The sequence below is a fragment of the Humulus lupulus genome, chromosome 6 (assembly GCF_963169125.1).
Source record: "Humulus lupulus chromosome 6, drHumLupu1.1, whole genome shotgun sequence".
In the NCBI taxonomy this organism is placed as follows: Eukaryota; Viridiplantae; Streptophyta; class Magnoliopsida; order Rosales; family Cannabaceae; genus Humulus; species Humulus lupulus.
The window spans coordinates 192,921,436-192,934,417 of record NC_084798.1 but is presented as its reverse complement, the minus strand read 5'-3'; the positions used below and the strand labels follow the sequence as shown (position 1 = coordinate 192,934,417).

At 39.9% G+C, this 12,982-nt stretch overlaps 1 protein-coding gene across 1 annotated transcript; it reads right to left on the bottom strand.

The window, feature by feature from the left end:
• Positions 1 to 11,143: 11,143 nt before the first annotated feature.
• LOC133784373 (uncharacterized) lies at positions 11,144 to 12,340 on the bottom strand. Its single transcript, XM_062223749.1, has 5 exons — positions 12,285 to 12,340; positions 12,103 to 12,204; positions 11,750 to 12,016; positions 11,620 to 11,667; positions 11,144 to 11,524 (listed from the first exon to the last, which is right to left on the bottom strand). Exons 1-5 carry the CDS (start codon positions 12,294 to 12,296, stop codon positions 11,246 to 11,248), a joined length of 708 nt encoding a protein of 235 aa, XP_062079733.1. The 5' UTR covers positions 12,297 to 12,340; the 3' UTR covers positions 11,144 to 11,245.
• Between the last annotated feature and the right edge of the window lie 642 nt (positions 12,341 to 12,982).

Here is a 12,982-nt window from a genome sequence, read left to right as displayed (position 1 = left end):
TCCTGGCGTACTATCCGAAATATCCCCTCGAGATCAAGCCTTCGATCTCATATTTCAGTTGTGAACATTCATCGTTTGTGTGTCTGATATCTCTATGGAATCTACAATATTTATTTGCATCCTTTTTTTCCTTTTGGTTCCTCATGGGGTCAAGTCGTCTGAACGGGACCTGGTTCTCATTAGCCAGGTAAATATTCTCCCAAGACTCGTTGAGCTTGGTATACACTTTGTATACGAAGAAATATTTGTCCTCTTTCTTCTTCTTCCCTCCATCATCCTCGGGGTTATTCCCTTCGCTCTTCTTCCTTTTAGAAGGGTTGTCCCTAGAGGGTTTTGAAGTTGATGGGGTCGCCGAGGTTGAGGCAGAGTTCACGTTTGTTGTTGTAGTTATGGGCTGAGAGGTCATGCTCATTGCTGACCTCTCCTCTTCTACATTGACAAACCTCTGGGCCCTCTGATTGAACTCGGTTAGTGACCTAATAGGTTTCCTTTGTAAGTCCTCCCAAAGGGGACTTCCTGGCAGTATACCCGCTCTAACAGTCATCAGGTGACCATTATCATCGACATCTCGAGCTCAGACCATCTCTAGGTTAAACCTCGTGAGGTAACTCTTCAATGACTCGTTTTGTTGTTGTCGGACATTTGTTAAGGCAGAGGCCTCGGGCCTGCCAATCATAGCCTTAAATTGCTTCTTGAAGTCTCTAGATAACTGATCCCAAGATGAGATCGAATGCCTTTTATACTTTTCAAACCAGTTTTTTGCCGATCCTGTAAGTGTGGCAAGGAACAGCATACATCTGAGCTCGTACCTAACATTACTGGCTCGCATGATGGTGTTAAAGGTACTCATATGACTATACGTGTCTGAGTTTCCATCAAATGGCGGGACAAAAGGTATCCTGAACCCCTGAGGGAACACAATGCTGGAGATATGCGAGGCAAAAGGCTCGACCTCTTCATTGGACTCTTCAGCCTTGTCCCTATTACGCTCGTTCTGTAGGAGCCTGAATGCCCTTTCTAATTGGTCAATCTTTTTGTAACGCCCTAAACTCTAGGGATCATTACGGTGCACATTTTAAACAGTGCTAAACTCGCTAACCGAGACATTTGGCCATAATCGTGTAACTAAGTATGATTAGCGGTTTAGGGATTAAAAATTTCTATTAAGATATAATGTTTCACTAGAACGTTTAATGTATACATTGGGATCCCAAAAATATAATTTAAAGGTCTATTACAAGAAAATATTTACAACCAACCGATCTAAGCGGCAAAATAGGGTTTAACCCTAGTTCCTCTCCTTCAAACCTCGGCTGTGGCAGTCGAGCAGCTGCATATGTACACATCGTCACCTAAGCTTTCCAACTCAAGGATGGTCCAGCTTTCTTTTGCCTTTACCTGCACCACATAGCACCCGTGAGCTGAAGCCCAGCAAGAAAACTCAATATGCTCATGAGCTATCATATCATGATATCAAATCATATCTGACATGCCTAGCAAATATAGTTCTATTCAAGAATGCAAATAAACTCATATAATGCTAGGGAATCTAGGATAAGAAATCCTGCCCTCCTGATTGGATGACTATCAAGTCAATCCTAATCAGATGAGTGATTTAACACTTGAGGTTGTGGTAAACCATACCGAGTGACTGACAAGCAAGTCACTACGGGGCTCAGCACCCAAAGCCATGCAAATGATGATCATCATGATCATCCTAAGCAGATGAGTGAATATCACTTTGAGGTTCTGTTAAACCATAATGAGTGATTGACAAGCAAGTCACTATGGGGCTCAGCGCCCATAGCCGTGTGACGGAACCGTCACCTGGGCTTTCCTGCAATGGCTCTGATCAGATGAGTGACGGTTGGGTAAGTCACACGGGGCTCAGCACCCACAGCCATGTGACTAAATAGTCATTGTGGCTCTAAGTAACTAGCCTTTGGCTAGACAAGCGCTTATAGTATTAATCGAACTTAAGGTCAGTCCGGCATTAATGCTCTTGTTGAGTCATCTAATGCAAATGTCGATTAGATCTAATCTTTTATCGGCTCTGTGCTCATGACGCTTATGCCGTTTCTGGCTCTTAGGTCAATAACGCGTGACCAATGCCAAATCTGAACAATCAAGGCCATGCACAAGTAAGCAATGCTATCAAACATATATCATATGTCAAATATCCAGATACAGGGCATTCAGCATGCTTACTTAACAATTGCTAGCACAATTGGAATCATGCATAAACACAGAGACTCAAGCTCTGAACAGTCTCATATTCAATATTCATGGCATGCCCTAATCACATGTTTCTCGTGCATCACATGCATCACATTTAAACATCCAACATGCCTCAATAATAACCATATACAAGTGAGCAAGATTGCTAAGCATTCAATATGCTATCAATTTTCACATTTAAACATCCAACATGCATCATGAATAATCATGCATATCACATATGAGGTGCAGTTTTCTTACCTCGGGTTCAAGCAAGAATTAGTAAAAGAACGACCCTTTAGAACGATCAATCCTTTGATCCTTTAGTGGTCACCTAGTCATAACCAAATATGGAATCCCATCAATAAAATAAATTATAAAAAGGTTTACAACCTAAAACCTCACTCCCGAGATCCATCCCGCACTCTCGGAACTCTCAATCTACCCAAACGGGGTAAAGGAACCAACCCCCGAGCCCTAAAATAGGCTTGCTGGAAAATGCACTAGCACTGGGGCGTTGCCTAGTGGCGCTGGGGCGCTGCCCCAAAACAGAGAAGGCCAAATCCCTGCCCTGCCTAGCGCTGGGGCTCCAGGAATGGCATTGGGGCGCCAACTGTAGACCATAAACTTTTCTAGTCTTCTCCCCTGCGATTTCCCTTGAAAACCAAACCTCCAAACCAATCCCAAACATCATCAAAACATCAAATTCAACCCCAAAACTTCATCTACAACACACCCTCATCAAAACCCAAGCAACCAAACTCAAAAACTTCCATGAATTCTCACAACTAACACATCAAATTCTCAACTGAAAACTTACTAGAAAAATAGAGTATAAACCAAAGATTTTCATGGCTGAATTTCTTACCTCAAGCTTGATTTAAATCCCCTTCAATGGTTGAACCAAGGTCCTAAGCCCTCAAGCCTTGCTCTCCTAGCTTGGATCCTCAAAGGGAGTAAAAAAAAACAAAAGAAGAAGAAAAGAAGAGTAGGTACGGGAGAGAGAGATGAGGATGATGATGATGCTCTATTTTTTACAATTCCACAGCCTTCTAGTGTGGTATAATCCCTTGGTCAAATGGCCATAATACCCCTAGGTCAATTAAATCCCTCTAAAGACTTCCAAGGGTAAAATCGTCATTTCCCGCCTATCTCGTTAATTATAATTAACACCCTCCAATTTTTGTTATTCTCAATATTCTCAAATGCTAATAATTCATATCCCATTACCCTTTAATTCCCGGCAACGTTCTAATCACCAAATTACTCCGAGACTCACCCCGAGCCCCGAAACTAACCTTGTTATGACTAGACCGATAACTTGCATTCCATGATCGTCTCATGCCGAATGGCTCAAACCAATCCACATATAATGTGGTATTATTTATAATTCACCCACATGCATGAAAATACACAATCATGCCCTCAACAGGCCAAATTACCAAAATGTCCTTATAACAAATTGTGGACCCATATGCATGTATTTATCATCATAAAATAATATAATTCACATAACACATGAATATAATCATTTAATAATATAATAAATCAATTATGGCCCTCCCAGCCTCCTAATCAAGGTCCTAAACCTTATTAGGAAATTGGGGCATTACATCTTTCCTAGACTAAATCCACGGAAGGTCGAGCCTAGAACTGAGGGGGCTGGTTATTGTTAATAAAAATTCCAGCTCCCTCTCTCAGTACAAGGTTATACGCTGATTGTTTGCGACCATTCAGGTGGTCACGCAGATCAGGATTCGGGGGATTATCTCGTCCCCGATTATGCTTTATATGATCCCGCAGATCAGGGTGATTCCCTCGATTCTTGGTATGCCTTGGTTCGGTGTTATAGATACTCACAGACCGAGTGTAATCTGAGCTTTTGCTTACATAACTCGTGGCTCAATGATTAGGAAGTGGATCTCATGTTGGCCTCCTTGTCCTAGCAGTTTGTGATCTTGACATTTGGCTTCCCGAAGGTTGATGAGCCCTGCGATCTCGGGTAGCCTCTCTTTCGTTCCCCTGTCCAGGCTTAGCCCGCCAGTTTCCATCTCGACTATCGCTGCAAGATGGCCTCTGATGTGCAGTTCGCGGGACCTCCTGGACTGGCAAGGGGTGCCTTATTGGTGATAGCGGGTGCCTTATGGGTGACGGTGGTTGTCTCCCATTATCGGGCCTAGATGATCCAGAGTTTTCCTGATCAGGCTCCGGGTTGTTATGTGCAGCATCAAGATTTAGGTTCCAAGCCGCTGAGGGGGCTCGGTTATTACCCGTTCTTGCTAGTACTTCTGTAGTTGGTTTGGCAGTAGCCTCAGCCTGATTACTCCTCTGGGGCCTTGGTTGAGTTGGCTGAGATGTTGGTGGCGACACTTGCTCCGCCCTCCTGGAAACCGTGCTCCCATGGGGACGTCCCCTAGGCCTCCGAGGTGGTGCCTAGGCATTAGCAGCCTGTCTGGCTAATTCTTCGTTGTGTTTCGCTGCTTCTGCCAACTGTTTGCGTAGTTGGCGATTTTCAAGTTCCACAATTGGAACATATCTTTCAGGATTGTAATACAAATCTCGTTAGGCCTGGTGGCAGGCAGACCCTGAGAGTTGGATGAATCGCTCCTTTCTTCAGGATCCAGATCCACCATGGGCTGCTTTCCAGGCCATCGGGGGTAATCCTCAACATGAGGAATCTGATCCTCAGGTATCTGGGGCAATGGTTGCTCACCAATACTGGGGTTACTTGTAGCCATTGATGATTCAGGAGACTTTTTTATTAAACAGGCTCATGTCTAGTTTAATGGCTCTCAATGAAAGCACCAAACTGTTGACGTCGTTTTTTGTCAACTTAGAAAAGAAGAGTAATTAAACAAAATAAACCTAAGGAAACAAACAATATAGACAATATTTTTTACGTGGTTCAGCAGTTAAAATCTTCCTAGTCCACGAGTCTGTGTTGTTCACTTTTTTGGGATTCTCCTAAAGCTTTCTGGAAGCAAATATACAGAGCTTTCCCAGTACAAGTTTCTCAGTCCTTACAAATGAATTGTTCCACTCTATTTATAGAGTGGTTTGCCGAATCTCTTCCCATATATTTCGGGAAGATATGATACAAATCAATTAAAATAAATGCATATAGTTACTACGTCTGATCTCTTCCCATAATATTTGGGATTTAATAATAGATTACATCTGATCCCTTAAAGATAGGGATTTTACAACAATAAGCATGTTCACACACAGCTTGCGAGCTTGGATGCTAGGCTCACACACCTTAGAGACTTTCGAGCTCGACACCATGGTTCGCCTATGTTCTCAACAAGTAACGTTGTCGATATAATCCTCTTCGTGCTTACAACGCTCGAGCTCGAACCGTCTTGCCTGATGGTGGAATTGAATCAAGATATTTTTACAAGTGTTGAGCTATTGCCATTGTGAGCTTCGAGCCTAACTTATGACCTCGAAACACCTCTGAGACTACGTAGTTTCCAAGCTCACTAATTCCGATGTTGTCATATTTACTGCTCAGTGAGACTGTCTTTGACTTTCTCATCAATGTTGGTCACATGATGAATATGCTTATTTCGAGCTTACATCTTACGAGCCTGAATTTCGATATCAAAATCTCCTTTCTCGAAATTTGGGTGTAACCTTTTGCCCCCTCAAAAGTATCAGTTCGAATCCTATGAGAAGGAAACTTTTGAACTACCACTTTCGAAAACTGAGCCACCTATTACACTCGAGTGTGGACACGCATCAGCCACGGGTTGCTCAATCAGAGTACTCAAGTACTTTTTTCACCACACCCACGTATTTTTGTATTTCAGCATTTTTCCGCCATCATCACGTTTGCGCCTAACGGTCTGATCGAATACCAAATCCAACCAAAGGCCCTGATCAGCTTGACCTTTGACCTCTTTTTGGGATGCATATATATATATATATATATAGTTATATCATCTTCCTCCTCTTCACCTCCATCTTTACATTTCAAGTTTCAGAGAAAAAGAAAAAAAAAACAGAGCTTAAAATTCCATTTTCATCTTTGCATGTTCTCCAAACCGAAGAGACATAACACCCTTGGTATTTTCGACTCTGTGAGAGCTTTCTTGCAACCACTCCTACAGTCATCGATCTCACTGTACCCGCAAGCCACTGTGTGTAAGTTTCTTGGTCTTGACTCTCGTACCATTATTTCTTCATGTTTCTTTTGCACTGTTACGTTTTTCATCCCTGTATGAATGTACGTTGTAACTAGTAGTTTGTAACAATATTGCTTAGCATAAACTTTCGACTTAAAGTTTTTGACAACATAGCTCTAAAACCCAGATTTAGTGTAAAAAATGCACACATAGGGTTTTTTCAAATTAAGGGTAGTGTATCGTGTAAGCCAAGAAATGGGGTTCTGAATTATGGTTTTTCATTGCACAAATTCCAAAATTATCACCTTTTTGGGTAACCGTCAACTTTATCCCTGAAAATCTGGGATTCTCAAGATGAATCCAAACTTTCCCACTCTCGCATTAAGTACACGCTCGAAGCCCAAACTTTACAATAGTTTGAGGGATTATCTTCGAATTCGATCTATCCTTTCGAGACCTCGATCTAGATGGAGCTTACTACATGATCTCGGGCTTTCGAGCTCGAATCATCAAAACTATACTCTGATTTCTTATATGCCTGGCCCTCACCCTTTTCTTTCTTGTTAGATGTCACAGAACTCTGAGAATCGGTGTGCTCGCCATTTCTTATTCTCCATCAACTCCCAGTCCAGAGTCTCCCTTCACTCAAAACCAGCGACTAATAAGCGAGCACCAAGCGAGGTGCGAACAAGAGGATATCCGAGCCCATTTCCGACGTCAGATTGACGAGGTTGAGGAAAGAAAAAGAAAGAAACTTCGGGTCGTAATTTATCCAGATCCAGACCCCGAGCTTAGATCTATCCCTCTCAATCCCAAACTCACAATGTAACGCCCTACTGCCTTAGATCCGTTACTAAGTGAGTTTAAAATGTGCAATTAACTCGTTAATCGAGGTTTTAGGACAAAAGTGTAATTAAACCATAATCAGGGTCATAAATTTGAGAATAAACCTTTCACTGAAAATTATAAAACGTTTAACATTTGGGATCCCAAAAATAATGTTTAGAAATATTTACAATTCAAAAATATAACCGGAGTCGACTAAACGACAAAACTTAAGTTTAGTACAAACATCCCCCAAAAGTACCCTTGGTCGTGACAGCCAGGCAGACCAAACATGTACGCGCTGCTCATCATGCTCACCATACTCAAGGTTGATCGACTTTCCCCTTGCCTTTACCTGCACCATAGAGCACCCATGAGCCGAAGCCCAGCAAGAAAACCATCACAAGCAGATAATATATGCATATCAAACACTTAACATAACATCAAGCCATCATCAGGCTATACACGTACGCCCATGCCATCCCAGGCGCTTTACCAGGCCCTGGGTTTGTGGTCTATACCGTATGTATATCCCAAGTATCCCTTGGGGTCTCGCCCTGGCAACTCGCACTCCGTGTGCTAAATGCTACTCCCGGCCCCTTGCTGTTCCCGGCCTTCGCCGTTCTCGGCCTTCACCGTTCCCGGCCATCGTCGTTCATTCATTTATATGTACACATAATATAACTAAACAAATACTTAAACACATACAAATTCAATCAAAGGGCCACGCCCTGCATCACATTCATATAGGGCCGAGCCCTGCAACTCAATCTCTATGGGAACAATAGTTTTCTTACCAGCATCCTGAGCTTTCCAAGCACCGATGTCCCGAGCACAGTTCCCTAGTCTGAGCTTCGCTGAAACCCTAGTCACAATGTATTAACAATATCCACCCATCATGTTCTTATCCATTAAATAGCTTTGGGTCATAATTCTAGTCTCCGGGTACTTGGATTCGATCAATCCGGATGATAAAATCCATCTCGAGCCTTAACAATTGAATTCCCGAGCCTAAAACCTCTCTAGAACCCAAAAATGCACTAAGCACCGTGACCCTAGGGACTTATGCCGCGACCCCCAGCTCAACCCGAGGCCCTGCCTCAAATTAGCGTACACGCGCGCGGCGCACCTTCAATTCCAGACACCCCAAGTTCTAAGGGGTCGCGGCTCAGCAAGAACAGCGTCGCGGCCCGACCCCTCGAGCCCAGAAAAACTCACCATTTTCACCCCAAAAACCAATCTAATTAACCCCAAAATCAAGCCAATGATCCAAACTAATCATCACATAGGTTATACTATAGATTCAGCAACAAAACCTAACCAGAATTCTAGTTCAAAGCCTCATCAAACTCAAAGTTGAATCTTCATCTCTCCAACATGCAAAACTCTTAACACGCCAACAGAAATTTCAAGAACAATTCAAATAATTTAAAGGCTTACCCTTGATTAATTGAGTCTCTGAGCTGATCTCCTAAGCTCCAAGCTCCAAGCCTCAAGCTCCCCAAAATCCCAACTCCAATTCCTTAGTTTTTGACTAGTTTCCTCTAAGATGTCACAAGGCCTCCAAGCTTCCAAGGAAAAAGATGAGAGAGGGAGATAGAATGAGTGGGTCGGTTCCTTAGTTCTGAGTGTCTCCTTAACTTTGTTTTATTTAACTTAAGTCTATAAGGTTACCTCAAGGCTCGGGGTACCAAAAACGTTCCCGAGGGCAAAATGGTAATTTTCCCCAATATTCCCTCCTAGGCATTCTACCCTAAAATATATCTCCAAATATTTATTTCCACAACCCGATAACCCCATAAAACGTCTAATACTCGAAACTCCCCTCGACTCGCCCCGAGGCAGATTTTCAACCCCGTTGTGACTTTCTAGCTAGCCGCTCCCTAGAACTGTCTCGGATCGTGCAACACAGATATATCACAAGTATATCACAATTATCATATTTATACCCTCAACGGGCTAAAATTACAATCATTCCCCTAATAACCAGACGGGACCCACATGCATATTTAATTCACCTAAACATGCATCACTAATCACATATTCACACAAATTCACATATTATAACAATAATTCACTTATTGCCCTCCAGGCACGCTAATCAAGGCCCTAAGCCTTATTAGCAAATTTGGGTCGTTACACACAGTCACTGTCGCTGATGAGCCTGGTACACTTGCCTTTTCCTTGATGGAGGACCCTTCAGACCGCCCCTCTACATCTCGAGCTGCATCCATTCCTACCTCCAGGGAGGAATTCTTCGAGGCTGAGAATTATTGGAGCTCGATCACCTCGACGAGCCAAATTTCTGGCATTCTAGCTCATCGCAGCATAAAGCTCTCCGGCACGCTGATGTGTCGACCTACAACTCTGAACGAGCAGAGCTGCTACGCCCCGGGTGATGGCAGACCCGATAGAAAGATTAAGCTCGCGGCCAAGAGTCACGAGCATATGAAGGCAGAGGCCCTTCTTCCCCTGAAATCCTTTTTTAAGGATTTTTTGGATTTTGTCGAGCTCGCTCCCTTCCATCTCCTGACCAACTAATACCGGGTTCTCTCTACCCTCAGGTCGTTATACCACAAGCTGAAATGGGAAGGACCCTCACCACAATAGATCTTGTATCTCTTTTGTCTGAAAAATTATCAAGGGGAATAGGACTAAAGCCCATGAATAAAAAGTCAATACAGTAGATACCCAACCTATTTTATTGGAGATCCCAAGATCTAGCTTCAAAGGGACAACTAAAACTGTAAAGACTATGTTGGATCACTGTGGGGGTTATCCTCATTGTCCATTCCTATGATGAAACAGTGATAATCGTAAGGAAAAAGGTTAACACTACAAGAAAAACTGCATTCCATAGCGTTTTTAAAACGCTGTCTTTAACAAACAATAGCGTTATTACAAACGCTATATTATCCCATGTTATTAAAAGTCTGGACCTTTTCATAGCGTTTTTAAATTGTGATGTAAAAATGCTATTGAAAGATATATAATAGCGTTTTAAAAATATAATTAGATGTCAGTCATAGCGTTTTATGTATGTAGTCATTGATTATGTTAAATTGAAAATACTTACTTTTAATAGCGTTTTTCAAACGTTATGCAGAAATGATGTTGAAAGGTATACAATAGCGTTTTTAAAATGTAATTAGTTATCAACCATAGTGTTTTATGTTTGTAGTAATATTTACTTTTAATAGCGTTTTTAAAACGTTATGTAAAGATATACAATAGCGTTTTTAAAATGCAATTAATTATAAGTCGTAGCGTTTTATGTTTGTAGTCGTACTTACTGTGAATAGCGTTTTTAAATTGTTATGTAAAGATATACAATAGCGTTTTAAGAATGTAATTAGTTATCAGTCGTAGCGTTTTATGTTTGTAATTATCCTTACTTTTAATAGCATTTTTCAAACATTATGTAAAGATATGTAATAGCATTTTGAAAATGTAATTAGTAATCAGACATAGCGTTTTTTGTTTGTAATCATCCTTACTTTTAATAGCGTTTCTTTATTGTTATCATTAATCATTTTCCTAACATTTATTAATTGTCATATGAACAATTTCATGGCATAACAAAAAGTTTTATATTTTTTTATCTTTTAACATATGAATAATTGCAACAAATGATAAACATATAACACATTAAAAATTATACCTTAACATAAATTCAAATATTCTTAATATGTTCGCTACATAAAGCTAAAATATCAATATCCCAAAAGTACGAGTATATTGCAAGACAAAATACATAAGCAAAAGTTTTAAAACAAACTGATTCATAATTTTTTGATCATGGGCGTCCCTCCAAAATATTACACTTCATTCATTAGTTGTGCACTTGTAAGAGTGAAAAATATATAAAATTAAGAAAACAAATGTAGCCAAAATAGTTGAAAACACATGTTCATTCATTAGTTAATTTTATGCAAAGATACGTACCAAAGATATCTACCAAGAAACAATTGAATTTCATCCATTATGTTCATTTCCTATATATTTTGATGATATAATTAGTTACTACAGCTGATTTGTTGTACTATTTATAAATCATTTTTAAGTTGCATGAAATTTTACCTCATTGTAACTTTATTAGAAGGCCAAGCAACAGTGCAACCAACCGCTTCTTCAATTGTACTCATATGTGATGTTGGTCTCCATAAATATGCAGTAGGTTTCTTAGCAACATCAACCCAAACTCTCATTGCATTAGGCCCAAGACGAAGATGATGCACCTCACATAAAGGATCACTAGAAGACCATCGACCTTCTGCAACAATTTCTCCACTTCCATTCCAATCAAGTAAATTGCAAGCATTGTTTTCAGGAGTGAACTTCAGATTATTAACACTCTGTTACATGATAAAACATATATTTATTTATAGATAATATTGATACTTAAAAAATTAAAAGTGAAATGATAGGTAGTAATTAAAATTGTAGTTACCATAGGAGAAGGCATGTGTGACTCCGCTTCACTTGGTTGAGTAAACCCCTACAAGTTTGAGAATAATTTAGTCATTTATAATTTTCAATGAATAGAGTAAAATAAACAGAAGTCAATTAATTTAATTTACCTGAATGTTTACACTTTTTGCAATAGTATTAATAAGATTCATCATCTCAGACATTTTATTCTTCATCTCACATTGACTTGATTCCAATTGTGAAATATGGTCATCTCTTGCTCTTAGAATAGCTAACTTTGTATTAGTTACTCCCCTCCCATTAGCTAATGATCTACCATTCTTGTCAGGACCAAATATGATAGTGAGAGCATCTTGTACAGTATTCTGTGTTGTGCATGAATCTGGTTTTTCATTTGCAAGAACTTGTAGCTTCTCCTATAAATCATTTCAAGTTGACTGTTAAATAAGTCTATGTGCATACAAATACATATGTTTCTACAAACAAAGGGTAAATTACTTACAATAACTTCAGCAGCTTGTGCATTCACAGGTTCACCATTCTTCTTTGTGTGTGTCTTTAAGAAAGCTTGAACTCTTGTTACAGGTTTTGAGCTTTCCCTACTCTGTATCCAAGTACATTTTTCAGAAAGAGAACATATATTTTCTTATGTTTAGCTACCAAAAATATTTATTAAATTTTTACCATGTCATCCATTGTTCGAGCATATCCTCTCCTGCTGCATGTATGTGGGAGTTGTTTCTTCCTTATCTCTTTAAACTTATTGCTAATCGCCTAAAATAAATAAGAAATGAACCAGCGATTGAACATACAGAATACCAAACACTCCAGCAGTAAAATAAAAAAACTAAACCAGTATTCTAGCAATAAAACAGTAAACACAGTACACATAATAGTTTTTCAACAATAAAACAGTAACTATGGCAGCAAAGAAAAGAGTATGTAATAAACACTCCAACAGTAAACACTCCAGCAGTAAAAGAAACATATAGAACCAGTATTCTAGCAATGAAATAGTAAACACAGTACAACTCCTCCTGAACAGGGATGGGATGGTTGGTGGACTGTGAATGGTGATAATAGTGTCTCTTGAATAGCTTTGTCAAATAAATTTAGAAACACATTTTCAAGAAGAGAATTGGAAAAAAATAAATCATTTAAAGTACAAAAGTTTCATGAAAATAGGGCAGCAACTGCTCACATAATTTGAATACAATTAAGCCAATTGTAAATTTGGAATCTGAAATTTGTTTGTGGTTGCAAGAGTTCAAATTTAGAGCATAAAGATATTCTAAAAACTAACCATAATTGTAGTCTCAATGCAGCTCTTGAGGCCAATAGAGTTTAACTTTCATATGTGCATATCAAGCCAAGACAATCTA

Excerpts from the sequence above, each read along its gene's own strand:
- LOC133784373 (XM_062223749.1), bottom strand. Across the intron at positions 11,668-11,749 it reads CAAAAAGTGTAAACATTCAG|GGGTTTACTCAACCAAGTGA; the intron begins GTAAATTAAATT and ends TCAAACTTGTAG. Across the intron at positions 11,525-11,619 it reads CACACATGCCTTCTCCTATG|AGTGTTAATAATCTGAAGTT; the intron begins GTAACTACAATT and ends ATCATGTAACAG.